Consider the following 27,525-nt stretch of genomic DNA (forward strand, 5'->3'; position numbering starts at 1 on the left):
TACATAAAAAGCCAAGCTAATATAAAAATATGAAATAAATAAATATTAAAATTGAGGCTATTAGTAGAATGTTCTTTTTTATTTTTTGAAGCTAAAAACAATATACAGGTAACAAATAATGACAAATGATAACAGCAACAAAACAACAACAATAATAACATAAAAAGATACAAAACAAAACAACTAGGGGGAAAGATATAAATCATTTAAATTAAATGTGTTGATCATAAATATAGTTATAGGACATCAAAAAAAAAAAGGATGGAAGGAAGGATGGATGGAAAGGAATTACAGACAGGCATGGTTTTTAAGGCTTTTTAGTTCTCAAACGTTTTGATTGAAGTGAAGTATTTTTTAAACTCTTTCATAAAAACAAGAAAAAAAAAGGTTTAGCTTTCAAACAAGTAGCAATATCAGATTAATAATAATAAAATAATTATCTCTTTTAGATTGATCATAATCTACAAAACCTAGTACCACATCATTCCAAATCAACATACATTTATTATAAATTTCATTCCTCATAAATCTGAAAAAATTAAAAAAATTGTCATATCAGAATTTTCACAGAAGAAGCAACTGGAGGAAATGTCCTTTTTGAAATGTTTTACATAGTGTCTTGCAGGGTAACACTTATGGATTATTTTAAAATAAATGTCTTTTACTAAGTAGAATGTGTTTTTGCGGGCAACTCACAGACCACCGTGATAGACTTGCTCGTTCGACTTAATGACGGATGACGTCAAAGTACCGCGAGATCGAATCGAGAGAAGTCTGATTTCGACTCGCTCTCGCGGTATTTGACGTCATCCTGTCAGTTCTTTCGGCACCGCATGAAGTCGAACAAGCTTCTCTGTGACGTAACGCTGAAGGCCCCGCCCGGTGTTCTGAAAAGAACTGAGAGCGACGGAGATCGAGGACGAACAGAGAGTTTTTGATGATGATGATAAAGCGCACGGATGCACCTGCACTTACCGGTAAGACATCAAAGCTTTTCACTGTGTAAACTCTTCTACAATCCCGTATTAAAATGAAACTTGCATATGAATAATTTATTTAATGTATACTACATTACGAATCTAGCAAAACAATATAGTTTCTTATTTACGAACTCTTATTATATAAATTTATAAACTTTATATTCAAATTCAAAACGTTACAGGGTAATGTAAATATTAATATGAAGTGTAAATGTTATTTCGATGGAAATCTGTCAGTCACACACATTCTGAATCAGTAAATAAAAGTTTAATTATGTGAATAATTTGTGTAAACTAAACAGAAATGTACAATTGCATACACTATTGACTTATTGCGGGGTTTAAATGGTTTAATATGATTAAATATTAGTAAATCATTGCAGTGAAGCTTGTCAGGTTATGTACTCCTGTAGATGAACCATATTCTTCTTTAAATTTGGATCTGAAAGTATTTCTCTTTGAGGTTTTACTCTCTTGTTCTATCAGTGCCTTTGATATTATGGAGTTATGGGTTGTAAGAGTGAAATATTTGACCATAATCAACCAACATGAACCAATCATCTTAAGATCAGCACATGCATTAATAAACAGAAGAATATGTTATTGCTCAGATTTTGCTCTTTAATGGCTCAGGCTATTTAATGGATTTTACCAATCTGTGTACAGTTTAAAACATTGTTGAGATTTCTTCTAAAACTCTTTTTTGTCTTTTCAAGTGAGAAATATTTGAGAAGCAGGAACTTCAGAAGCTGCCATTTGCTATTTATCCAATTTTGTTCCAGTTTTGTTGTCTAGTAGAAAATACTCTAATGCAGTGTGTCTTTCCTAAAAGTAACTGAGCCAGTATGAGTATAACCTGGTACCACCATCAAAAACCACATTATATTTATGTAAGAAGTAACATTGCATCACGATCTTTAGCACAGTTGGAGAACAAAGCAAATGCGCTTTGCTATAAAGTCCATTTCGTGATAAAACTGCTGCTGTAAAGGATGTGGTGTTTTTTTTTTCGGTCTGAAAATCCCATGAATGAGCCAGATTATTTTTGCATTCTTTTTTCAGTTGTTAGTTTCAGATTGACTGTGGGTTTATTGTGTGTGTCGTCAGAGCCCTGCAGAAGTTCATCCGGTGAGATGCATGACATGAGAGCGAATCAAATGTTTGCTGGGTTCCATCAGAGACTTGCACTGTAAAGCAATAACTTTACATACAGATTGCAATGCAAAGAGTTGAAAAAATAGCAATAGTTCAGTTATTGATAAATAGTCTATTGATGGAGAAATGTACAAATTGTTAAGCTCTGATTTACATATCGTGTCAAGTTGTGTTTTTTTGATCTACATCTTTGTTGGTATGACTGGTTTTGTGGCCTTGTGAGGTGTGTGTAGGCTACTTTAGAGTCAAAGTCTATGATTTGCTGTGGGGTGAATGTCAATCAATGTTCATAGGACTCAGGATATTTTTACACTTCATCTTCTGTAAAGCTCTTGGCTCTCATTCTCAATTTATTTGAAACTCTCATTGGTTCTGTTAGTTTGTTTGTTCTTATATAAACAGAAGAAATGAACACAATGTAAAAAATGCCACTTTCAGAATTTATAAACTAAAGTTTTATTGCTGCAAAAAGTTAAAGGTGCCGTAGAATGTAAAAGTGTATTTATCTAGGCCTTGATGAATACTAAGAGTTGTGTTCATGGTAATGACATATCATGAGCCTTAACACGCGATTGTTTCCTCCTTATGTAAACCTTATGGGGCGGTTTCCCGGACAGGGATTAGACTAGTCATAGACTAAAACATTTTTAAGAGCTCTCCAAACTGAAAACAACTTGCACTGACATATCTTAAAATACATCAGGGCCCTTTGTTTTGCCTCAGAATGCACACAGGTAATGTTTTTATTAAGGCATATTTGTTAAAACTAGTTATATTTCATAATTAAACTAAGGCCTAGTCCTAGACTAAGCTAATCCCTGTCCGGGAAACCGCCCCTATACATACAAAAGACCGCTGGAAAACAATCTCAACATAACACCAACTGTGACGTTACAGTAGAGATGAACGCCCCGACATTAAATTAATTACAATGTTGTTACAATGCTAAAAACAAAGTTTTGACTGCTAAGTTAGCACTATATGCTAGTTAATGCTATATGCTAGTTTATCCTATATGATAGCATTTAGGCTGAAGTTCTACTATTGATGTTATAGTTATGTTTTGCAGGTCCATGAAAAAATACAAAACACAGAAACGTCCATTAACAATCTCCAAACAATTGATTATTCCTCAAAATCTGTCTCTTCATACAGACTCAAACATAAGATCTTTTTACACACACACAGAGCTACTAAAGGAGCTGCTCTGTGAAACAGCCAATCAGAGCAGAGCTCAACATTATTATTCATGACTTTTTCAAATAAGGTAATAATAGATAATTTCATTCTAAAGACAAATCTTAGGGTTGTAAATGGACATGACTAAACTGACTCTGGATAATTTTTGCACTTAAAAGCCACAAACATTCTATGTAGATATCAGAAAACAATTTAACAGATTATTACAATGCATTCTATGGCACCTTTAAATCACTTCTTAACCTTTTAGAGTTTGAAATAAATTGAGATGTCACTATGAAAACTTATAATTAAATGGAAATGAGAGAAATGATTGTGACAAGTTAAGAAAATCAATCATGTTATTAAATAAAGATGAAGAGAAGTGCAAGGGTTTTTGGTTGTGCTTTTTCAGTCTTTCATAGACAGATTTTAAGTCTAGAGTTTAGTCAGTGTCTGATGATGGGTCGATGGATGCTCTGCTTTATGGTCACAGATTCGTAATGGAAAAATCTCCTTGCCACAGGGCTACAATTGCACAAACGAAGCATCTGAGAAATTGTGTGCATGCAGCACAAAATTGCTTGTTTAATCATTTTTCTGTTTTTGTTTCATTATTGTATCGTGCATGTATAAAGGTCACATCAAACAGAAGAATCTCTTGCAATACTCTGAACAATAGCGGAAATATTTGCATGTTTCCCTCCTAATATTTCCATAAGGCCATAAACTAAATCATCCACCCAAACAACACACAAGACCCCTGCAGATAAGAACAGCTTAGACCAGCTTAACTGCTAAACCACAGTCATGCAAAACCTGGTGACATCGGCCTTTCTGATGAAGTTGGTTGATCCATGGTATTTTGCTGGTTAAGCTAGTTAAGAAGCCTAGTGTTGAAAACCAGCATTTAAAACACAACATATGTTTGTTGAATTTAATTGTGACAACTAACTTCTTGGTCCATTCTGAAAACTCACCTTACACACACATGCACACATGCACCCGCACACACACATATGTACGCAGTGTGTTCAGGTTTCTATACATTGTGGGGTTACAAATGGCTGCCCAATAATAGTAAAATTCTGTCCAGTGGTCCATACAATGGGAATTGATTATTAAACAGAATGATGTATATTTGAAAGATGTTTGATCACTTTATAAAAGAAAGTCTAAGACAGTCGTTGTACAGATGCAACAATCTTTGCATCACATCAAGCAACATCATTTTCCAAAACTGACCAATCTGCAGTGCAGGAAGAACTCAGGCAGAATCCTATTGGTGGAATCTGACACTTGTCATGGTAACAGAGATTCAGAGCACACAGCAACAGGGCAGAAGAAGTGAAGGGCAAACATTGAGCTCCATGCCAATGTCAATACACACACACAATCATGCACACGCACACAGATGTTTCTGGATATACATGTATCACTGCTTTTATCATTCAAATAGTTGTTGAGAGTGAACACGAAAACAACCAGGAACATGAAGTGTGTTGTAAAGTCAAGGCCGAGTGTCTCGCTCTCAGAGAGCATTATGGGATTGACAGTGGCACCGTGAATGAATTGAAGGCGTGCATCAAGGAATTAAAAAAAATATTCTGTGTAATGAACCTAGAAAAAACCCTAACAACTTTGCAGAACACCCTATGAACCTCGCAGAACCCCCCTGACAACCTCACGGAACGCCTTTGTCAATCTCACAGAACCCCTTGACAACCTCGCGAAACCCTCTGACAACCTCGCAGAACCCCCTAACATCCTCACAGAACCCCTTGACATTCTTACATAACACCCTGATAACCTCACAACCCCTTCTGACAACCTCACAGAATCCCCTGACAGCCTCGCAAAACCCCCTGGCATCCTTGCAGAACCCCTTGACAGACTCTCAGAACCCTCTACAACCTCACAAATCCCCCGCAACTTCACAGAACACCCTAATCCTGACCTTGCAATACACATCAACAATCTCACAGGACCTTCTGCCAACCTCACAGAACCCTCTGACAACCTAGATTTAAATGTGTACATGTGTGTACGTGGTAAGATGCTTCATGTTTTTCCTCTCTCAGTCTCAGTCTTTCTACAGTTAAGATCAGGTGATATGACTCTTCAAAAGGAAACTTGCCTGTGTGTGTGTGTGTGTGTGTGTGTGTGCATCCTTTAGTGTCAGACCAAAAACCATGAAGTTCTGATGTATGTCTGTCTAGGTTGTTTTTTAGATTTGACCGATTATTGAGGTTCAGCTCAAATGACTCTAATACAAGTTTTTAATTTTGAATGTATATTTTCATTGTTCTCCAGAGAAGTTGTCATGTTTGGTGACGCCTGTGAGTCTGTTGGACTTTGGTGTTGGTAAGCGCGTGTGGTTTCCTGTTTTCAACACATTGTCTCTTAATCTTAATCTCTGTAGACGCAGCAACGTTTCACATGCTATCACACAGAAAGAGAGAAAACTTATTACTCATTTTATAAGAATTATTCACTATTTGTAAGCAAGAAATGAAATGAGGAAATCTGTGACATTGAGCGTGTGAATTACTCTCTCAAACTGTCTGGTTTCCACTGAAGCACATCAGATGTTTGTGTCTCAGTTTCTGCTGAAGAATACAGATCGATTGTCAGGTTCTGATCCAGAGCTGATGTCTGTAAAGTGCAACACACAAAACAAATAATAAGAATTTCTGTCTTTTTTATTTTGACGTATTGTAATGCTAAATAAAACAAATAAATTACAGAAAAGAAAAATGTGCTTTACTGTGTGGACATGTAGCCTGTGCTATTCTGGTTTTCCTGTAAATAAAAAACTAAAAACATTTTAAGGGTCATTTATCCTAATACTGTAGTGAAGTGTAGTAAGGATTATCTGTGCATGCTGTGGATTATCAGTAAAGCTCAAACACACACACACACACACACACACACACACACACACACACACACAATCTGTACTGGACTGAGACACAGTGAGACGAAAATGAGATGTCTGGATCTCTCTCTCTCTCTCCTTTGTAAAAGGGAAGTTTATCTCTGGAAGGGCAAAAATAATTAGAGCATTACCACCCGGTCTAAATAAGATGTGTTTTATCACAGATTTCTCACTCAATGTTATTGTTATCATTGATGTCATAGAAATTCTTAATATATATTAACATAACATCATGCATGAAATACTGTATTTTGTGCTACCCATTTTGTGTTGTTTGTTTTGTATAAAGTTATATTTATTGATTGATATTTAAATATCTGCGGTTAAAACCCAAAGGGGAAGAAGATTGATATTTTGTATAACGTATATATTTGTGGCAAAATGTTGTATTGACAAAACACTTTATCTTTTCCGCTTTAGAACATGGCCCATCTGGTGTCGTCCAGCGCTGATCCGCTCTCATCTAACTCCTGTGATATCTCCAGCTGACTTCATCTCGTTCTCTACCGCTGAACATCATGCTGTCCGGCAGCTGGCGTCGGGGTACCGTCATACCCTCTCTGAGCAGCCCGACGGGGAGTAAAGATGGATCGGGATCAGGACTGGGGAGCACTGTGATTCTGGAGGCTCAGTATGACTACTCGTACCGCGGGACAGACGGACGTTTGGTCTCCATATGCGAGGGCGAACGCTTTCTGCTTCTTAAAAAGACTAACACAGACTGGTGGCAGGCTCGCAGGCTCGGGGTGGGCAGTAAGGTGAAACCAATATATGTGCCAGCCACATATGTCATTGAGTTACCTGTCAGCACGTTCCGCCCCTCGCAGCTCGACAGCCAATCAGAATGTGGCAGTTTCAAGATGATCTCACGGGGTTCCTGCACACCTTGCATGCTATCATACGGCTCGGGTATGAAGATCTCGTGGATTTTATTATGCATGTGTCTGTCCTGATCCAGTTATGATATTGTATTGTATAATCACAGTGTACTGAATGCAAAATCAATGCACAGACGTGAATAGATGCAAACTCGACGTTAATGATGTGAATTGGGCGGCACAATTGCAGTGAAAAGTTTACATGCGTGATTCAACTCAAACGTGTCTTTGTGCGGGTTGAAAATATTCAACTCATGCAAAAAATTAGCATGACACGAAGTTAAATCCCACTAGTCATCTAGAGTGAAGAACGTGATGCTTTGCGTTTGGTGTGTACACAGCATTATGGTACATTCACACGGGGCGAAAGCGTTAACGCTTCCCATTCACTTTTAATGAGTGACGTCATGCGTTGTCAAACTGAATTGTGGATCCGCCGGCGCCGTGTCAGTGCCATTGCTCATAGCAGAAGTTGAAAATTTTTTCAACTTTTTAAACGGCAACATGTGCGTCAGCCAATCAGATCGCCTTATGCAAATAACCAAGGCAGAGCCAGCCAATTACGTTTTTGGAAGATCAGAGCATGTGTTGTGGCCACTATGATTGGCTGTTGGCCACGCTTCAGACAAGCCTTCCGTCAAGAGTTAGCGCTTTCGCCCCGTGTAAATGTACCGTTACTGTGCGTTCACACCATACGCAAATGAAGCAAATAAATTGCGCTATTCGCTCGTAGTTAGATGCTTGAATATTTTAAGTTAACTTGCTTTATTTGTGCTTAAAATTCGTGACATTTGCGTGTGAAATTCAGACGCAAATACGCTCAATTTGCTGGCTTTAGCTAGCTTGTAGTCTCAATATGTATATATATATATATATATATATATATATAACTCAAATTGAGTAAAAAGTTTATTTATAACTTGCCAGACCTCTTCACTCACTTTCTTCCAAGCAAGATCCTTTTTATTCCTGTTTCTATAAAATTACGAAGATGTGTCATACAGCTCTGGGTGTCCACATACGAATATTTTGCCCTACATTGTTGTTTTGTATTTCTGCCTCATAATCGCTACATTGTAATCACTTCACGTGAATATCCAAATTCAGATTTTTTAACTAGGGCCAAATGCACGCCAAATGCCCGAAACGCTCAATTCACGCTGCCTCATTTGCGCAAATCCCACAACAGGATGTCTATCACATCTTTGCATTGACTTAACATGTAAATCACTTATGCTTAACGCTTCATTCGCGTCTGGTATGAACGCACCATGTGTTGAGTGTTGAGCGTGTACCAAAATATCTTCAGTTGAGCTACATAAGAATAATGAAACTCTTTCTTCTTTTCCTTCATCAGTGACTGACAAACAGTTCTGTCGATCTATGGAGAATCTAAGTAATGGCTCCTCGAGGGACAAACACAATGCTGGAGTTTCAGTTCGAGGACATTTCCAAACATTACCCCCCTCCTCCTCGCCTGGACACCTCATGGTTCAGGGTGGATTTTTGGGTCATAGTCAGAGCTCCAGTAATCTTCCTCAGAACCCATACCAGGACACAAACTACCCCAGACCCAGTATAACCCGTCCTACTAAATCTTACAGTCAATGGGACGTAGCCAGTGCCACACGCAGACATACAGACGGAAATGTACAGGTAACACCCAACTCACTGTGTCATGGTTATTTATTTGTACATTATGCATTTTGCAGATACAACCGGGAGGCATAGACTGCAGTTTGATTCACACAATCAAGCCCAGAAAAGAATGAAAGACATCACCAAAAAGGTCCATGCAGTCTATGCCTCTCGGCTTTCATCAAAAATATCTAAATAATTATGTTTAGAACGACACAGGGGTAAGTGATTTATGATCAAATTGTCATTTTGGACTGAACTCACAAGTTATACATTTTATCCGTATGTTTAACCCACCATTTGTCTGTGCGTGGTTTCTTGTGTTTCGTTGGGCAGTAATCAGGATTATAGCAACAAACACACATTGTTACTACCCTCATTTTTAACCATTATACGGTACAAGTACAAGCTCTTTATATGGACCCTTCAAAATAATCTCTGTTAAACGCTGTGATGGCGGTGTGCCATAAAAACACATTTTTTTCTAGAGGATTAAGTGCATAAAGTAAGACTTGTTACACAACACACACGGTCCGGACCTGACAGATGACATCACAGATGAGCTAAAGATGTAAACCAACACCATCACTCATGATAACTAATCCACCTCAGTCAATACTTGCTGATTAATCGTTTGCAGAATAAAAGTTTTGGTTTACGATACATCATATATATTTATTTATATATAATTTATATTATATATGATTATAAAGAATATATAAATATATTTTTCTTAAAATTATACATGCATGTGTGTGTACTTATATACACACAATTATTATACACAGTTGCACACACATATATGATGTAAACAAAAACTTTTATTATGCAAACAATGAATTGTTTTGCAGCCCTAACTGAGATAATAAACAAGAAATGTTGTGATTTTCTTTGGTTTCTAGATTTACTCCGATTGTAGGAAAGGATCAGATCAGTTATTGGTCTGATGTTAGACAAAGCTTTTGTCTTTGACATCTAGAGAACTCAGAGGAACTGAAAGAAACCAAATTAACTTACACTGAAGTCTGAGAGTCGTCTGAAACTCTGTGTAGTCAGGGGCGCCAGTAAGGTGAGGAGGGGGGTTTGGGTAGTTAGGACAATTTTAGGTGCCCATGCACTTTTGGGGCCCCGCAGAGTGATGACTATTTGTGGATGCGTAATTTTCGGTTCTGTGCGACTACACCTCGTGCGATATGCCTTCCGGAAGTGATGTATTTCAGTGTATTCCAATCCAAACGATTAAAAATTATTAATTTAATTACTACAATATTATTTTATTTTTGTCTTTGTCATATATGCATAGCTGTTTATTTAGCTGCAACTTCATCACGACTGCCACTAGGGGGTGAACTCAGCAGTCGTGTCTGAATGTTGTGTGCAGTGAAAAGGTGGCTTTATGTAGCATCAAGACTAAGTCAAGATGTGCGCACTGAGATCAGATGATAAACTGCCAAATTAGAAATATCTTTAATGAGGAAGTATAAGTCTGGAGATCAGAAACTAAAATAGATGCTACAGAGATCAGAGAGAGAAAATGGGCTGACAATTACCCAGTATTTTTTTTAAAGAAAGGTATATATAATTTATTTGCGCAGCTTCCTTTTTCTTTATGTTCGCATCAGTTATAGCCAACCGCTAACAGTTACCTAATAGTCAATTCAATAGGTGACATTTACACTTGCACAATAATTCATTTTATAGCTACAGACGGTAGGTCTCAGACTAAAGACTGATAGTAGTGGTCAAAAGCAATAGCAAACTTAAAGGGTCTGTATTATTAAATTTCATAAGGCCCAAAAATTGCTAGTGGCACCCCTGCTGCAGTCCATACTAAAATAACAACCAAATGTCATCAATTATAAAAACAAACAGTACACATTTTAAGCAAATTTGTTGAGGTCTGAATAAGGTTTAAAATATTAAACAATAGATAAATAGCGAGAGAGAATGAAGACAAAAATATATTGTGTATGATGTGTATCTGTTATACACCTATATGAACTTCATAGATCCACTAACAAATCACAGTGATACCAGTTTAGTAAAAGAATAGTGAACCCACTATTCCTCTAAACCTGTATGAGTTTCTTTGAACACAAAAGAAGATATTTTGATAAGTGATTGCACGGAGACGAAACCCATTGACTTCCATAGTAGGAAAAAATACTATGAAAGTCATCAACTGTGTGGTTTCTATTGTTTATTATATATTATGTTTTGGTGCAGTGTCCATTTAAAAGTCATTAAAGCAGAAGCAAGAAAGCTTTAATATTTAAGGAAATGCTATTTTAAAGGAGGACTTGGATGTAACCATCATTTGACCGTCTAGGTTAACTATAGACCAGATAGGCCGGCTATTAGTAACCCACTTCTAGCCAAAATAACTGTGTTTACATGTTTACTTTATCACCAAAATAAGATGAGAGTCAACTGTGATTACAAGGTGTTTGGTTTTATTCATTTTATTTCATTTATTTTTGGGCTATATGGTTAGACGTCTATTACATTTTGAATGACAGCCCCAAATTTTGCCTGGTTTCAGCCTCGACATCCGGGCAGTGCTTGGACGGCTATTACACGTCTTTTAAATTATTTATATTGATGTGCTGCTGATCTCTAAGCAGCTGCTGTATTTAGAGAAAATGTTATTTGTATTCTGCATGTAAACGTGCATTGGTGTGACTAACACACATGCTGTAGATGTGTCCACCCAAACACATGTGAAGAGAGCAGGCGTGTTCTTAATAAGTTACAGTTTTATTATGAACCCTCTTTCCAATGATGAACACAATATAACATTAAAACAATAAAGAGTTAACTTACACAACCACATGTTTTGTTGTGTAGTCAAGTCCTGATGCATGAGAAAATGTGTTATTTCAATTCTGCAGATTAAAATAAGCATTAAAATATCCACATGATTTAATAGTATCAGATGCTAATATACTGAATAATGACCAGCATTAAATGTGGTACCCTATAGACCCCTTCATGGTTTGTAAACATTGAATGACTATCAGGTGCGCGTGCAGCATGGGGTCAAACTGTTCATACCATCCAGGCTTTATAATGTAATCTAACAGGTCTGAAAAATGATGACTTACCTGAAATGAAGTGAGCTCTACAAACACAAGCGTCTTTGATATTTGCATTGTTCCAGTCGGCACGTTAATTGCTTGCAGCCGCAGATGTTATAGTTTTTTGTTTTTGAGATTCTGCATGAATCGCGAAAACTTAACGGAAGACCTGGTGCGATTTTCACAGCACACGACGTCAGTAGGCAACTCAATCTGCTGTAATGACTTTTCTGACCCCGACATGCGCAGTGGAAACCGCCTGTGACGTGAATCGTGAAGGGGTCGATTTTCTACAGTTTATATTGCATGTTTATTAGAGCTGTCAAAAGATTTATCATGTATATATAAATACACACATACATGTATACATGTAATACAATTTTTATTTATGTATTTTTTTATTAATATATAATTTAAGTATATAAGTATTTATATGTTTCTTAAATGTGAGTGTATTTATATATACAAAATAATTTCTTGTAGTGCACACTTTTATTTTGTATGCGATTAATCTTTTGACAGCCCTAATGTTTATAAATGTGTAAGACTTTGTGTAAGATATTGTGTTGTTATATATTGTTCAAGATAAAATACAGTTCAAAATACAATTATATAGATTTAGGATTAGACATTTTTAAGTCATGTTTAAGAGGTCTGTACTAGATGATGAGACACCCAAAATATTCTGGGTCATTGTCTTGACAACCAGTTTCTTATACGTTGTTGGGGTAAATTTTTTTATGAATAAAACGTCCTGACTTTACTTTTTATGAAAATATAAAACACAAAAATACATTAAAATATACACAGTAGTGAGGTACTAGATTTTTTGGACATTGCCAACAGCAATAATAATATTTAGTGTCCAATAATAAAAAATGATAAAACGTCATTGAATATTGTTGTCAGTGCAGGTGGAGAGACACCTGCTGTTCATCACGGGTATCACACATCACTGTACACTGTACTGTATGTCATCACAGTTATATAATCCAGATCAGTATACTCAAAACCTGTCTGTCCTGGACAAACAACCATAAAACCCCATAATCCACTGCAGTCAAAGACACCTCATTATCAGATGTAACCGCAAAGATAAAGGCATTTAAAATAAACTACAAAAAAACTATTGACTGAACAACTGTTGATCTATCAGGATTTAACATTAATGATAGTTCAGGTCAATAGTTTGAGAAAATAAACTCATAAGTGAGTAAATATGACATTGGCTGGTTACCTGAATATTTACCTATTTAATTATCTTCTTTTAACTTGCTTCTTAAAACCCAAATTTTCTCTTTGGCCTTTGACACTAGACATGTGTTTTACATTTGTTTTATTTAAATTTTATTTGTTTTATATGTCTTGCACGAGTTGCGATTTGATATTTTCTTCTATATGGCACTTTGGTCAATGTGGTTGTTTTAAAGTGCTTTATAAATAAAGTTTGATTTGATTTAAATTTAGTGGCACTGACATTGAAACGAAACTCCTTTGAGTCTCCAGATTTTAGGTTATGTCTTAACGTTTCATCTTCATCTGTTTTCACAGCTCTCATCATCAGGGTACATTTCCCAGAATTCTCCATCACAGCCGGGCGGGAGGCAGTGGGCGGAGCCTCCATCACCGTTGCCGGGTCAACGACCTCTGCAGACGCTGCAGGTGTGGGAACAGTACCGTGACCCGAGCTCCGGACGATTTTATTATGTTAACACCGTAACTAAAGAACGTTCCTGGAAACCTCCTCGCAGAGCTCGTGAGACAAGCCAGAACATGGTAAGATCATCATCATCATCATCTTCATCATCACCCTGAACAGATCAATCACATCAAGGTAATGAATGAACTGTATTATAAAAATAAACAAGAACAATGAGTTCTCAGTAAAGTATCAAAACATAACTTCACTTAGTTTCCTCTTCACTCAAGTATCATCTCTTCACGGGTCTGTTGAATGCTTTATTCTGATTGGTTGAGAAATGTTCCATGGGTGTTGATTATTTTTCGGTAAACTGCACGCCTGACCTTTTAAATGTCTTAAAAATAGGCACCAGAGCAATGTTTGTGGTAAGCTTGGTATAAGAGGAATAATTGACGACAGTACTTTGAATTATTTGAAAATAATGCACATCCTTGGGTGTGCATTATTTTCAAATAAATCAACAACTCGTCATCAATTATTCCTTACATAGAGGTTAAATATAATCAACCACATACTTGTTTAAACGTGTTAATAAACACCCAGGTGTCACCTGACCTGTGCGTGTCATCTTCTTCTTTATGTAGAGCACTGCAGTGCATTCTGGGATGGTTCAGCGTGATGTCAGACATCTGTCACTTTCTTTACAGACTTCAGGAAGCAGAGTAACACACAGGGTACAGTAGCATCTGTGTGTGTGTGTGTGTGTGTTTGTGTGTTATCCCCCTAAAATCTAATGTGTGTGTGTGAGAGACATCTGCTCGTGTCACAGATTACAAACACAAGCAAATAAAAAAGAGGATTTATTCTCACCACTGCTGTTTTATTTCTTCTTGAAGTCCTTTTAGAGAGATTTCTGTATATAAATTTAAACTTTGTCACTGATTTCTCATCAAATTTCTTTTGGAAAACTAAAAAAGTCAGAAATGAGTCAACTGGAGATTATAGTAAAAATATATAGAGCTGTAAAATATGTGCGTATAACAAACCACAGATCATTTAATCTTTGAAGAATTTAAAGTCTACAATAAAAGATGTTATTTTATTAAATTCTTCAAGGATTAAATGGTCTGTGGTTTGTTGTGGGCACGTATTTTGCAGCTCTGTGTGTTTTTGCTGTGGTCACCAATTGACTCATTTCTGACTTTTTTTAGTTGTCCAATTAAGGGACTTCATTGGTCTCAAACTGTGCTCAGACTTTAAAGTCTAGAATAAAAGATTTCATTTAGTTAAAGTCTGAGCGCGGTTTGAGATGAATGAAGTCCTTTAAACATCTGATGAGGCAAAGTCTTCAACAAAAGTTTGTTTTTTTTATACTAGTTGAGAGATAACGAAAAATGTAGAAATAATGGAGATAAAGTTTGTATTGTACAAAGTCACTCGTGTCGACTGCTGTGTGCACGTGTGAATTTGACTTTTTTACACTTACTCAACTTCCTTATGAGAGAGAGAGAGAGAGAAAGAGAGAGAGATTACTATTTTACTTTTAATTTTACACTATATACTTTGTTTTATTTTTATTTGCATTATTTCTATGCAGCCCATCTGCCAATGCTTTGGCAACACAAATGTACAGTTTTTATCATGCCAATAAAGCAGACTTAAATTAAAATTGAAATTGAGAGAGAGAGAGCGAGAGAAATAGAGCGAGGGTGAGGGATGTTGTTGTCTTCCTCATGTAAAGAGGAAGCTGTGTTCTTAGTCAGATGAACTGAACTGAATTTAAGTCATATGTGGCTCTGTTTAAACACAGACAGAGAGACAGAGAAAGAGAGAGAGAAAGAGAGAGAGAGACTGTAAGTTTATGTGTTTCTAAATACAGCGTCTTCAGAGATTTCTCAGAGATTTAAACAACTGAAGATTGAGCTCCTTTTGTAAGTTCAGTTTTGTGTTTTTCGTTGTTGTGAAACAGGAACTGGGTTTTCTAGGTAACTAATATTTGGTTTGCTTTATAACAAGTGTATTGTCACATTTAATACTTCCTTTAGAGGAACTTTTGTACCAAAGTCATGTTCTAATGATTTAAAGCTTTTAAGTTTAATTTACACTGATCTGACAAACACCGTAAACTTAAATCCATGTTTGTTAAATCAGTGTGAATTCACCTTTATACGTTTACAGTTTATATTCATTTGTCAGTTTCTCCATTAACATCCCTTTAATGTGTATCTGTATGTGTGTTTGTGTTAAAGAGACACGCAACACATTATTCAAATTAATGTTTTCATTTTCTCCTTTAGCTGTCACCTGACTTCCCCTACATTACCCATAATGCAAATGCTTGGCAGGTGAATCAGGTGAGTCAATGAGGTCTCTCTCTCTCTCTCTCAGTATAATGATCATTATATGTGGACATCAGGGACGATCAGTGCACTGACCTGAGCTTATTTTTGTCTGTCTGATGCCCCACCTGGGCGTTGGGTCTGTTGTTTAAGCCGCTTTTGTCTTTTACACGAGGTAAATGAGATTACTAATTGAGCTGAGTGGTTTTGATTGTAAACAAATGAAAGCAAACATAAGTGACTGGACTGACTTTACATTAAGTGAAACTAACCTGATAAACTCTTGTGTAGAAGATGCAGCGCGCGGCGTCGACCGAAGCTCTCACCTCCTCTTCTTCCAACTATGAGGATCCTCTTTGCAGAAGCTCCACCTCCACTGGGGGCGTGGCACAAATAAACCACTCCCACTCCATGTTCCTGCCAACACAAAGAGTTAATTCTAATGGAAAGGTAAGAGTGATGTACCTGCACACAAAACCTTACACAACACATTTACAACTCATAATCAACTCACAAAATAAGAATCACACTCTTAAGCACGTTCACATATCATGCAACGTTTATCTATCATCATCTATTCAGCGTGAAAAACATCTCTACATAAAGTTTAGCCGACTATAACACAGAACAGAGGTTTTAAGGTCCGGTGTTTTTGACAGAGGTTGGTTTATTGTCATTCTGTTTTTATAGTGAAACATACTGAAGATTTAAAGATTTTACATACATACGTCAACCAGAACAACACTACAAACATGAATGTAGTGTGCACACCAACGCGTGTATGCCAGCGGCCGATGTATGTTTTCAATTGTTTCCAATGGAAGCGTCGTGCATTTCAAAAACGCCAGCAGCTGGTTGCTCTAAACGCCAGTGCCCGCCGGTTTTGCCGCACTGAGCACCAAGAGTTGACATTTTTTAACTTTGTGTGAAAAGCTCAGTCCGTCATTGTCACTTCTCACTCAGCTGTCCAATCACAGTAGAGGAGGGGCGGGACAAACATCACAACAACCAACAGGTTGTTTATCAAAGGATAAACAAAGCAGAAATATCACAGCATCAAAGCGGACAACTGATAAAAAGCTGCCAAACGCCTACTGTCGGTGTCCTCCTGCCATTTCCAGCTGCATTTAAACCAAGCGTGCCGCACAAGCCCTGAAAAGTGAACCCAGAACGTCTCGATCGCCCCCCAGTGACCGGTCCCAGTATAGGTCATAAACCCCACCTCCCCCATGTTATTTAATGGGACTTGAGACACTTTTACACTTCAATTATCTTTTTTCCGAAGCTTGTTTTGTCATTTACTGTAGTTTTATCACACTGATGTCAATTCAAGTGTTTGTTTTTAAAATAAGTTTGTATTTAGTTATTTAAGGCTATAAAAACAGTGGTGTCACGTCATGATTGACAGCTCTGATATGTGCATTCTGCGAGGGCGGGGACTTGATTTCGTGGCTTTACTTCCTGCTCACTACTGCGCAGGACTGGTCCTGAAATCGCTACTGCGCAGACTCAAGACCCAAGACAACCTAATCTCACGAATTTCCGTGGCATAGTCACAGAATTTTGTGCTCATTTTTCCGTGGCATTCTCACGGATCTCCGCATTTTTCCGAGGCCCTGCTACGGACTGTCTTTTTCCGTGGCATTCTCACGGATTGGTTACTCAACTGTTTTGTCCTATTTTCTTACCATTTTCGCTTCGGTTTAGGGTTAGATTTACATGAAATGACACCCCTACCCAAACCCAACTCTAACCCCAACGCCAGGCAACAATTGTTTATAGTTTAGAAAATATAAAAGAATAAATCAGAAAAAATAGTATAAACCAATAGTTAAAGTGACATACTAATGCAAACACCAAATCTTACCCTAAACCGAAGCGAAAATGGTTTGAAAATAGGAAAAAGCAGTTGAGCACAAAATTCCGTGACTATCCCACGGAACTTTGTGAGATCATGTTGATCAGTACACTGGCGGCTTCACTTTTCACCAATGGCAGAGAGCGAATGGGGGTTGTCCATCTTTTTTTTAAAGTTTATGGTTTAAACGCTTTTGTGTGCGCAGTCTTGTTTTTATAAAACTTTCTCATGATAACAACACAAACTCTATCAGTAATATATGACAGGTGACTGCACTTTTGAAGCAACAACGCTTTTGTTTGTTGTATAGAGTTCAGAATTCAGAAATGCTGATGAAAGCTAAATTCTGATGCAAAAGGCCTTAAATAAGATTTCATATGAACCTAAAGAGGAAATAAAAATATGTGTGTGTGTGTGTGTTTATTTGCAGTCAGACTACAGGCTGGACGTTGAAGCTCCATCATCAGATTGCTCACCGGACAGTGATGGTGTAACTCCGGTCAGATACCACAGTAAAACATAACACATATCAATGATAAGACTTTCACTAGAATAACATGCACAGTAACAACAACAGGACTAGAAAAACAACAAAACAATTCAGTTTCATAGTCATTTGCTTCTGCAAACCAGATGATATCATTCATATTTCTACTTTATTTTCTCAGAAGAAAAGAGCTGTAATGCTTGAGAATTTCGTTTGGAAAGTACACAAAACTTTTTTATTCTGTTGTCATATGGTGGATTCTTAAAGGGATAGTTCACTAAAAAATCTGCCCTTATTACCTCATCCTCATGTTGAGGTCATTTGAGGTTTGTGTTACACTTTTTGTGGTTTTACCAACAATAGCCACTAGGTGTTAACAGTTTGCTGCATTCTCCTGTCACAAATTAATAAATGACTGTCATTGCATTTATTATTGCTGCTGAAATGTTTTGAAACTGCATTCTTAGACGATATTTAGTTTGTCATGATAGATTAAAATTTGTCTAACTCAGTTAAGGGGTCTTTTGTATTCAGCAGAACAAAGAAATGAATACAGGTTTGATGAGGAAGTGATGACAGCATTTTTATTTTTCTGTGAACTACCCCTTTAAGCTTTATCAGCTACACTACAACCGTGGTCATCCGCTTTACATTTTGCTCTAGTTAACATCAATTGTATATGGGTCTACCAGCATCAGAAAATCACTGACCACCATAAATCAGCAAGAACCAGTTAGAAAATCAAGCTGATCTTATCAGCAGTGCAGATAACATAGACGGAAATCTGAACAATGAATGAAAACGATTAGTGATGATGTGATTCTGAAGCTGAAATCTTTTACTAACACAAACATATTGGACTGATTCTGTCATTTCAGGAGCTGGAAAAGGCGGGTCTGCTCAACAAAACCAAGATCGCAGAAGGAGGCCGGAAACTGCGGTGAGCTTATCAACACAAACACACACACACACACACGCGCATGTATGCACACATACACACGTGTGATAGAAGCAAACATGCAAATGCATTTACACTCATCACTAAAAGTCAGTCGAGTCATTTTAGAAACTCACGACTTTTAAATGTCATTTATTTATCATAGTACATCTGCAAATAGTTTCTCTTGTTTAAAACAAACTAATGTTGTGAAGTTTATGTTAACAGACACTTTATATAACTACACTTTCAGTAATGAAGATACACAAGCTGTCACTTTAACGCAGGTCCTCATGTGTATCATTTAGATATAGATATGTATACAGCTGATACAAATATATACATGTGAGCTGTAGTGTTTTTTTGAGACTGTTTAAATTAGGGCTGCTCGATTACGGGCAATATCATCATCATCACAATTATTATTTATTTATTTACTTTAAATATAATTAGAAATATTTAACACAATTATGTGACTTTGAAAACATGCATTTATTTAACCTTTTTATTTAGTAAGTGTTGCTATATGCTACATGTGTCTTACAAACACATCAGTCCAGAGCATGCAATTTATATTTTAATCGCACAATAATAGTTTGACCTCGATTATCTTGTTTTTGTAATTAAAATAATTGAAATTGAAAATCAAAAACATGAGATTAATTGCACAGCCCCAATTTAAATCATGTTGGATGTGTTAAAGGACAGACGGATCCTCTGATCTCTACATCAGTACATCACTGTATTATTTACACGATGACTTTGTCTCTGTTTGTAGGAAAAACTGGAGCCCTTCATGGGTGGTTTTAGTGGGAAACAGTCTTGTGTTCTTCAAAGACCCTAAAAGCCAAAATCCTGAAAGCTGGGTAACACGAACAAGAAATAACATGGAACCAATACAACACAAATGATTTACATTATAAATGATATACATTATGTGTGTGTGTAGAAACCGGGTAACAGTCGTCCTGAGAGCAGCATGGATCTCAGAGGAGCTCAACTTCAATGGGCCAATGAGCTGTCCAGTAAAAAAAATGTCTTTAAGGTGAAAGAGAGAAAAAGTGAGAGAGAGAGAGAGAGAGAGAGAGAGAGAGAGAGAGAGAGAGAGAGAGAGAGAGAGAGAGAGAGAGAGAGAGAGAGAGAGAGAGAGAGAGAGAGCTTGTGTGTGTTTCCTGCAGAGCTGTTAACGGTTTATCTGTGATACTTCCTCAGTAACTTCCTCTATTATAAATTAAAAAAGTGTCAAGATGTTAAACAGAACACCATTACACATGTGTGTGTGTGTTTGTGTGTGTTTGTGTGTAGTTGAGGACAGTCACAGGTAATGAGTTCCTGTTGCAGTCTGATACAGACTCTCTCATCAGAGAATGGTACACAACAATACAGAAGGTCATAGACAGACTGGTGAGTCTTACAAACAAACACTAACACAGGTTTTATGACTGAGCACTAATAGATCAGTGATTCACAACTTCACTATTGTGTGTGTGTGCGTGTGTGTATGTGTTTTAGGATGAAGAGAACCCTCTGGATAATGTGTTGCTGTATTCATTGAGGAGAGCAGGTTCAGCAGAAATGTTGGACCACAGTGGAGATGAAGATGAGAATCGTCTAGGATACAGAGCATCATGTAAGTCAAGCACACACACACACACACACACACACACGCACGCACACACACACACACACACACACGCACGCACACACACACACGCACACACACACACACACACACACACACACACACACACACGCATGCATGCACGCACACACACACACACGCGCACACACACACACACACACACACACACACACACACACACACACACACACACACACACACACACACACACACACACACGCACGCACACACACACACACACACACACACACACACACACACACACACACACACACACACACACACACACACACACACACACACACACACACACACACACACGCATGCACACACACACACATGCATGCACACACACACACACATACACACATGCATGCATGGGCTCACAGTCTTTGTGTCTGCAGTGCCGCGCTCCATCTCTAACATAGAGACGAGTGAACGTAAGCGTGTGAAGAGTCGATTGAAGAAGTTGATTCTCAGGAGACCTCCGCTGCAGACCCTACAGGAGAAAGGTCTTATTAAAGGTAATATAACTGTATACAATAAATCCTGTACTTCTGTACCATGACCAAGAGTAAGATTGAGATAACTGTTGTAAAACTAACCGTATGTGTGTTTGTAGATCAGGTGTTTGGCTGTGGTTTGGAGCTGTTATGTGACAGAGATAAATGTACGATACCACAGTTTGTCAGGAAGTGTACGGAGGCTGTAGAGAGGAGAGGTATCATCTTCATTTATACACACAATAATACATCACATCACTGTCTAATAAAAAGAGTACATCAGTGTGTGTGTGTGTGTGTTTGTGTGTTTTCAGGTTTACATACTGATGGGATTTACAGAGTTAGTGGGAATCTAGCGACCATTCAGAAACTTCGCTTTGCTGTCAATCATGGTGAGAGAAATCATTATCAACATTATTATTCATTCATTGCTGTTCAGGATAATCATTCATGACTTTCTTAAAGGGATAGTTCACCTTAAAATTGAGTCGTTCACTTCCTGTCATGTGATGTGTGATGTCATCGCTCAGGGAAACGTTTATGAATGATGTCATTAGATGAGTTTGATGAGGTCACGTCTGTAACTTCTGTCCATTCTTCCAGAGCGCGCAGTGACCACAGATGGCCGATATCTCTTTCCTGAGGAGTTAATGCAAGGTAGTTTAAAAAAATAACTTTTTCACTGATCTCAGGCCAGTGGCTAAAGGACAACGCTTCCAGCTCTTCTCTGTGTGACGTCTGCTGCTTCTCGCTTCATCACAAGATTTCAGTGAAATTAACTTTTATTGTTTCACAGCTCTTCTGCTTCTGCAAAAACTTCAAACATCTGTGTGTGTGTTGGGAAACATTCAACATCTTTCTCTTCCGTTCCTCTGGGTGTCTCCTTCTTCTGTCTTCATGATCTCCATTGACACCTTTGATCTTTATTTCTCTCTCAGACCGTTTGAATCTGGATGATCCGCAGTGGGAAGACATTCACGTCATCACAGGAGCTCTTAAACTCTTCTTCAGAGAATTACCTGAACCTCTCATACCGTACGACTTCTTCCACGACATCATGGAGACCGTCAGTGAGTGAGAAACACACAGATCAGTCATATATTATTAATGTGATATGATTGCTGATACATTTGTGTGTTTTGTAGAAATATCTGATTACCTGGAGAAGGTGGAGAGACTAAAACTTCTGGTCCTCAGTATGCCTCCAACAAACCACGACACGTTGAGACACATGATAAGACACCTGACACGGTAAACATGCTGACATCACATGGGTTTCACAGACAGGGTTTAAATTAAGTCTTAGTTCAATTAAGATTTTAGTAGCTTTTATAAATGTGCCTTAGCAAAACAAACAATGGCACTGATATTTTTTGACAAATGTGACCCATGCTGGCAAATTGAATCGGAATGAGCAAATTTTCAAAATCAGTTATTATATTCTCTGTTAAAAAAAACGAAAAATCTGACAGCGCTACACCTGTTTGAAGTTGACAAAGTCAATTTTTTGTTATTAAGGATTTTTTGAGGGTTGAAAGGCAAAATGACTGCATCCATACCTTAAAATCACAGTAATAGAACTAATAGATTTAACACACACAACTCAAAAACAATGTTTATATGTTGAACTTTTTTCTTTCTTTTATTGTTTGATTGACATTATGACAGTTTTAAGATCTCCTGTAATGCAAGCATCTAATATAATCTTACACATCAGATCCCCAACAGTTAATTAAACACTTAAAACATAACAGATTATATCTGCGTAAACTCTTGTCAAAACATATTTTTAAAACTGTATGAGTGATTCTCGCGAAATTAGACTTATGAGGTGTCATGAAACATTTTGATAAAAAAAGTAAATGGAAAGTAAGAGTATCAAAATAAGAAGCATACAGTTAGAAACATCTCTTCATGTACTATTTTGCACATGATTTCAAATGACATCATACAAACCAATTTAGTTGTTTTTTCTACATTTAAGGGGAAAGTTTTCATTACCGCACCCATGACTGGATTTGGGTTCTTTGACATGGAAATATTTATAATTAAAAAATCTAAACAATAAAAAGCTTCAGTGCATGTTATACTATAAACATTTACAGTAAAGAAACATGTGGGATTTGGTGATCATTGATAAATGTAGAGACAATAATAAGGAATATAAATGTGTCCAAGACCAATTTTCTCATCCTCCGCAACAATTTTCAATTATTGTTTAAGCCCTCAATGAACTAACATTTTTAAAAAAAAATTGTTTGAGGGGACATAATAGACTGTGACACTCAAGATGGCTACCAGGTAACTTTTTAGTTCTCATTACCGAAACATGACTTTGTAAATGCATATATTTAATATAATATCATGTTGCGGTAATGATAATTTTTGATAATGCTAATCTAAAAAATGTAAATAATTCTATAGGAAATATTTTTTTAAATCCTCTAAAAAGAATGATTATAGTAAGTTCATAAAAATAAATCTTATATGTGCAAAAAAAATTGGCTTCAAGGGCTTTTTAAAAAATCTGATGTTGGACACCTACTAAGACTGGATTTCGTGAGAATCACCCGTATATGTCTGTGTATGTCTGTGTGTATGATTCAGACCTGTCAGTCAGCGTGAGAAAGATCGTTTTCATGTCTTATCTCTCTTTATAACACTTTTAACATCAAGCAAGTGGATGGAGACGCAGTTTTGTATTAGATTAAACATGTAGGATGACAAAAAAATCAGAAAACGACAAATAAAGATCATTTTGAGATCGCTAGATGAGGACTTAATGTACTTATATTTACGCATGGCCCGGTTACCGGTTTTAAGGTATACTGAAGTTTTAAACAGTCAAGGTTTCAAAACCACTAAAATGATCTGTGATACCGTCTCCAAGGTATGAGCTGTGTTTATAGTCATGTGATTGATTTGATGTTTACATTTTATATACATTACGAAAAAATTATATATATATATATATATATATTTTAAAAGCATATTATAATTTAAAGGCTTTATTTTTACCTGGCATTTGAAAATAACACATTTTAGTGTTGTAATGACACTATACCGTGGTATTTTCGCTAAAGGTTATCATACTGCCAGAATCTTACACCGGCCCATGCCTACTTATATTTATGAAAACCTTTATAAAAACATCATTTATATTTTCTTTTGCCTGTAGCTCAAAATTAGAGTGTGCACATTTCAACTTATTTTGCCAGCATGGGTCACATATGTTAATGTAAGTTGCTTTTAGTTATGACTCATTTTAGTGCATCTTAGTCTGAGACTAGATTGAAGCATTGTATAAAACCGTGCTTATATGTTTTTCATGATCTATGCTTCAGTTTATTACATTTATTGACAAATGTTGTGAATGCAAATGTATTTTTTACTAAAATTTTAATAGAAAACATTTTTAGAAATATTGACTGTCCAGCATACATAAGATCTTCATGAATAATGTTTAAAAGATGTGTATTAACTTTATGTGTTTGGTCACTAGAGGGCGATGTTTCCTCTCATTAGAGACTCAAAAACCTCTCATGAAATAGAAGTCAATGAAGTTTAGCTCTTAAACTATAAAGTTTATTACTGTATTTATTGAGAAACTATAAAGCACTTCATCTGAATAGCATATCATAAATATATAATATATATTCATTGTCAGAAGAGCAACTCAAGGCCTCTTTACAGCCAAAAATCGTTGTATTTCATAAATAAGAAAATTGTATTTCTTAAATAAAAAATGAGATGTCTTTAATATCTCTGCAGTAATGATCAAATCAATGAGTCTTTTAAGTGTTTAGATGTTTCTCCCCAGACAAGAACTCATGTGTCTCCTTTAGGGTTTACAATCCTGCATCTTTGTGCAGATTTGTGATCTTAAGAGCCGTCCACATTCACTTTACAGTCCTAATACTCTTAATGGATGTCAACATTTGTCTCATTTATTTTTATTGGACAAATATATCTGAGAACTTCATTAAGTCTCTTTAGCAATAAAAGAGCGATAACATTTTCCTTTGGGTTGGTCTCTGTGACCGCTGGACGTTCTTTCTTCTCGATCTCTCCTCTGTTTCAACCTTGTTTCTCTTTTATTGTGGAAGTTTTGAGAATTCACGCAATAGATCAGAAGTTAAGTGGGAAAGACATTTTTAGCAGAAATCCTGATGCTGTGGTGTTAACTCTTTGTTGCCTAATGTAACCTAAAGTAAAAGTGCAGTGATGAAATATTCAATCCATTATAACGTGTGGGAAGCAGGTGAACAGAATTTTGTGAAGGTTTTCTATTCATCATTGCCGGCAGAGATTCATCACATGATGGAGAAGTGTGTTTTGAGCAAACATATGTCCAGATACAGTCAATATGTTTAATATTAATGCAAGAACATTGAATGAATATCTCTTGTGTTCTCTGTTCAGGGTCATGGAGTGTTCAGACAGTAACCGCATGACGACTCAGAACATCGGGATTGTGTTTGGACCGACCCTGATGCGTCCGGAGAACGAGGGAGGAAACATGGCCATTAACATGGTCTATCAGAACCAAGCCATCGAACTTCTGTTGAGTGAATATCAGCAGATCTTTAGCCCTGGACCGACGGGTTCTTACTGAATGACAGACACTTCAAGCCTGACACACACACACACACACACGCACGCATACATGCATGCACACAGACACAAACACACACAGAGACATGCACGCAGGCACACACACACACACACACACACACACACACACACACACACACACACACACACACGCGCATGCATGCATGCACGCAGACATGCATGCATGCATGCATGCACACACACAAACTTTCATAGTCTTGTGTGTTTTGTCTCATTATTCTGACTGGAGATTCTCATGATGGTCACACAATATTTTTTTTAAATCTGTGTATAACTTAATGTATAAGATGTATAAATATTTTACAACTCACAGTACAGTTATGAGAATTTGGGGGGTGTTAATGAAAAAAAACCATATAAATATATATATTTGAATGAAAATGTTTGTATTGGGTTTAATGCTGTTGACAGGTTTCATCTGTGTATTTGTGTGGTTCGAGTGCCTTTGACTGATTTCTGTTTCAAAGCATTTTAAAGCTCATCTCTATTTAATGCACAATACAAACGATGAAAACCTGTCAGATGAAAGCTGTATGTGTCATAAAGATCAGCTCAGGTCAAAAGTTGAATGAGTTTTATTGCGCTTGAGTCATTTACTCGCCTTTTAATGAAATAAATCTGCTTACATTTCACTCCAAAATGAAACGTAATTCCTGTTGTATTGTTCAAGTGTGGTACGTGTGTGTTAGTGTGTGTTTGTGTGTGTGTGATAGAGGAAGTTCAGTGTGCCACTCTCTGTAAAGGCGGAGCTCCTCGCTGCCATTTGTCCAAAATTCTGCTTTTAATAACAGAACAAAAGAAGAACTAAAAATGCATATGTTTAAAAAATGTGTATCCCCCACCGCCCCACGTCGTGGTTTGGTAATTTTATATGCACTGTGGCTTTGGCTCGAGACAAAAAGAGCAAAGCAGAAGAGGAGGGAAGGCACAAGAAGATTTTAATATTCGCTTTTATATATTTTTATTCTCTTATTATTGCGATCCTTTGAGGTTTCTACCCAAACTAAAAAGTTAAATATTTTATGAAGACATTGAGGACTTGAAGGTGTCTTAAAGATCTCTAACATGTTGAGATGATGATCATCTTAAAGAAACATTTTTATTCAATGATGTAATAGTTTACTTACTTTTATGCTGTTTCACACCTGTATGATGTTCAGATGAAAGCTGTCAATCATCAGTCGAGCTGCTTAACAAGCAAACAAACACGAAGAGAAAATCACAAGCGTTTTCTCAATGTATCTTTGATGTCAATATTCATCTGCAGCTCTCATTCACACTTCTGTTTATGATCTGGTTTGTGTTGATGTGGCAGTGTTGTGTTGTGTTGTGTGTGTTTGTGTTCAGTCATAATGAAGATGAATAAATGACAACATAATCTGTGTAATATTTCAGTTTAAGGTGACTTTAATCTCATCATTTTTATAATCTCTCCTCAGATGAATGAAGTGTTTTTAAATCTCTCTGTAATCTTGAATGTGTTTCTACTAACATGTTCATGTTTTATAATATTGTACAAAATCTGTTCATAACAGCACATACTGTAGTGCCACTGATGCTTTTTCCTTTTTAATTCTGTATTTTAGAATAAAAAAAACTGAAAATCAGTTTGCATCTGTTTGGAAAGATTTCTTCTG

The 27,525-nt window shown here is 36.8% G+C and overlaps 1 protein-coding gene across 3 annotated transcripts; it reads left to right on the forward strand.

The window, feature by feature from the left end:
• Positions 1–836: 836 nt before the first annotated feature.
• On the forward strand, positions 837–27,277 carry arhgap9 (Rho GTPase activating protein 9). 3 transcript variants are annotated; one of them, XM_055213843.2, is made up of 20 exons: positions 837–977; positions 6,673–7,161; positions 8,488–8,786; positions 13,397–13,621; positions 14,132–14,221; positions 15,785–15,841; positions 16,118–16,276; positions 18,115–18,183; positions 19,050–19,111; positions 19,887–19,974; positions 20,058–20,153; positions 20,414–20,512; positions 20,621–20,738; positions 21,155–21,274; positions 21,373–21,471; positions 21,568–21,645; positions 21,857–21,910; positions 22,192–22,323; positions 22,399–22,504; positions 25,676–27,277. In XM_055213843.2, the coding sequence occupies exons 2-20, from the start codon at positions 6,771–6,773 to the stop codon at positions 25,866–25,868; spliced, it is 2,535 nt and encodes an 844-aa protein (XP_055069818.2). In that variant the 5' UTR covers positions 837–977; positions 6,673–6,770; the 3' UTR covers positions 25,869–27,277. The 3 variants fall into 3 exon arrangements, with proteins under 3 accessions (XP_055069818.2, XP_073726646.1, XP_055069817.2); XM_055213842.2 differs by lacking the exon at positions 837–977 and adding an exon at positions 5,660–5,678; XM_073870545.1 differs by lacking the exon at positions 21,857–21,910.
• Positions 27,278–27,525: the final 248 nt, after the last annotated feature.

The sequence above is a fragment of the Misgurnus anguillicaudatus genome, chromosome 8, assembly GCF_027580225.2.
Source record: "Misgurnus anguillicaudatus chromosome 8, ASM2758022v2, whole genome shotgun sequence".
NCBI lineage: Eukaryota > Metazoa > Chordata > Actinopteri > Cypriniformes > Cobitidae > Misgurnus > Misgurnus anguillicaudatus.

Bases quoted from the DNA above. Each gene is read 5' to 3' on its own strand.
- arhgap9 (XM_055213843.2), top strand. From the start codon at position 6,771: ATGCTGTCCGGCAGCTGGCGTCGGGGTACCGTCATACCCTCTCTGAGC. The intron at 18,184-19,049 runs GTCAGATACCAC...CTGTCATTTCAG, and splicing joins ACAGTGATGGTGTAACTCCG to GAGCTGGAAAAGGCGGGTCT. The intron at 19,975-20,057 runs GTAACACGAACA...GTGTGTGTGTAG, and splicing joins GCCAAAATCCTGAAAGCTGG to AAACCGGGTAACAGTCGTCC.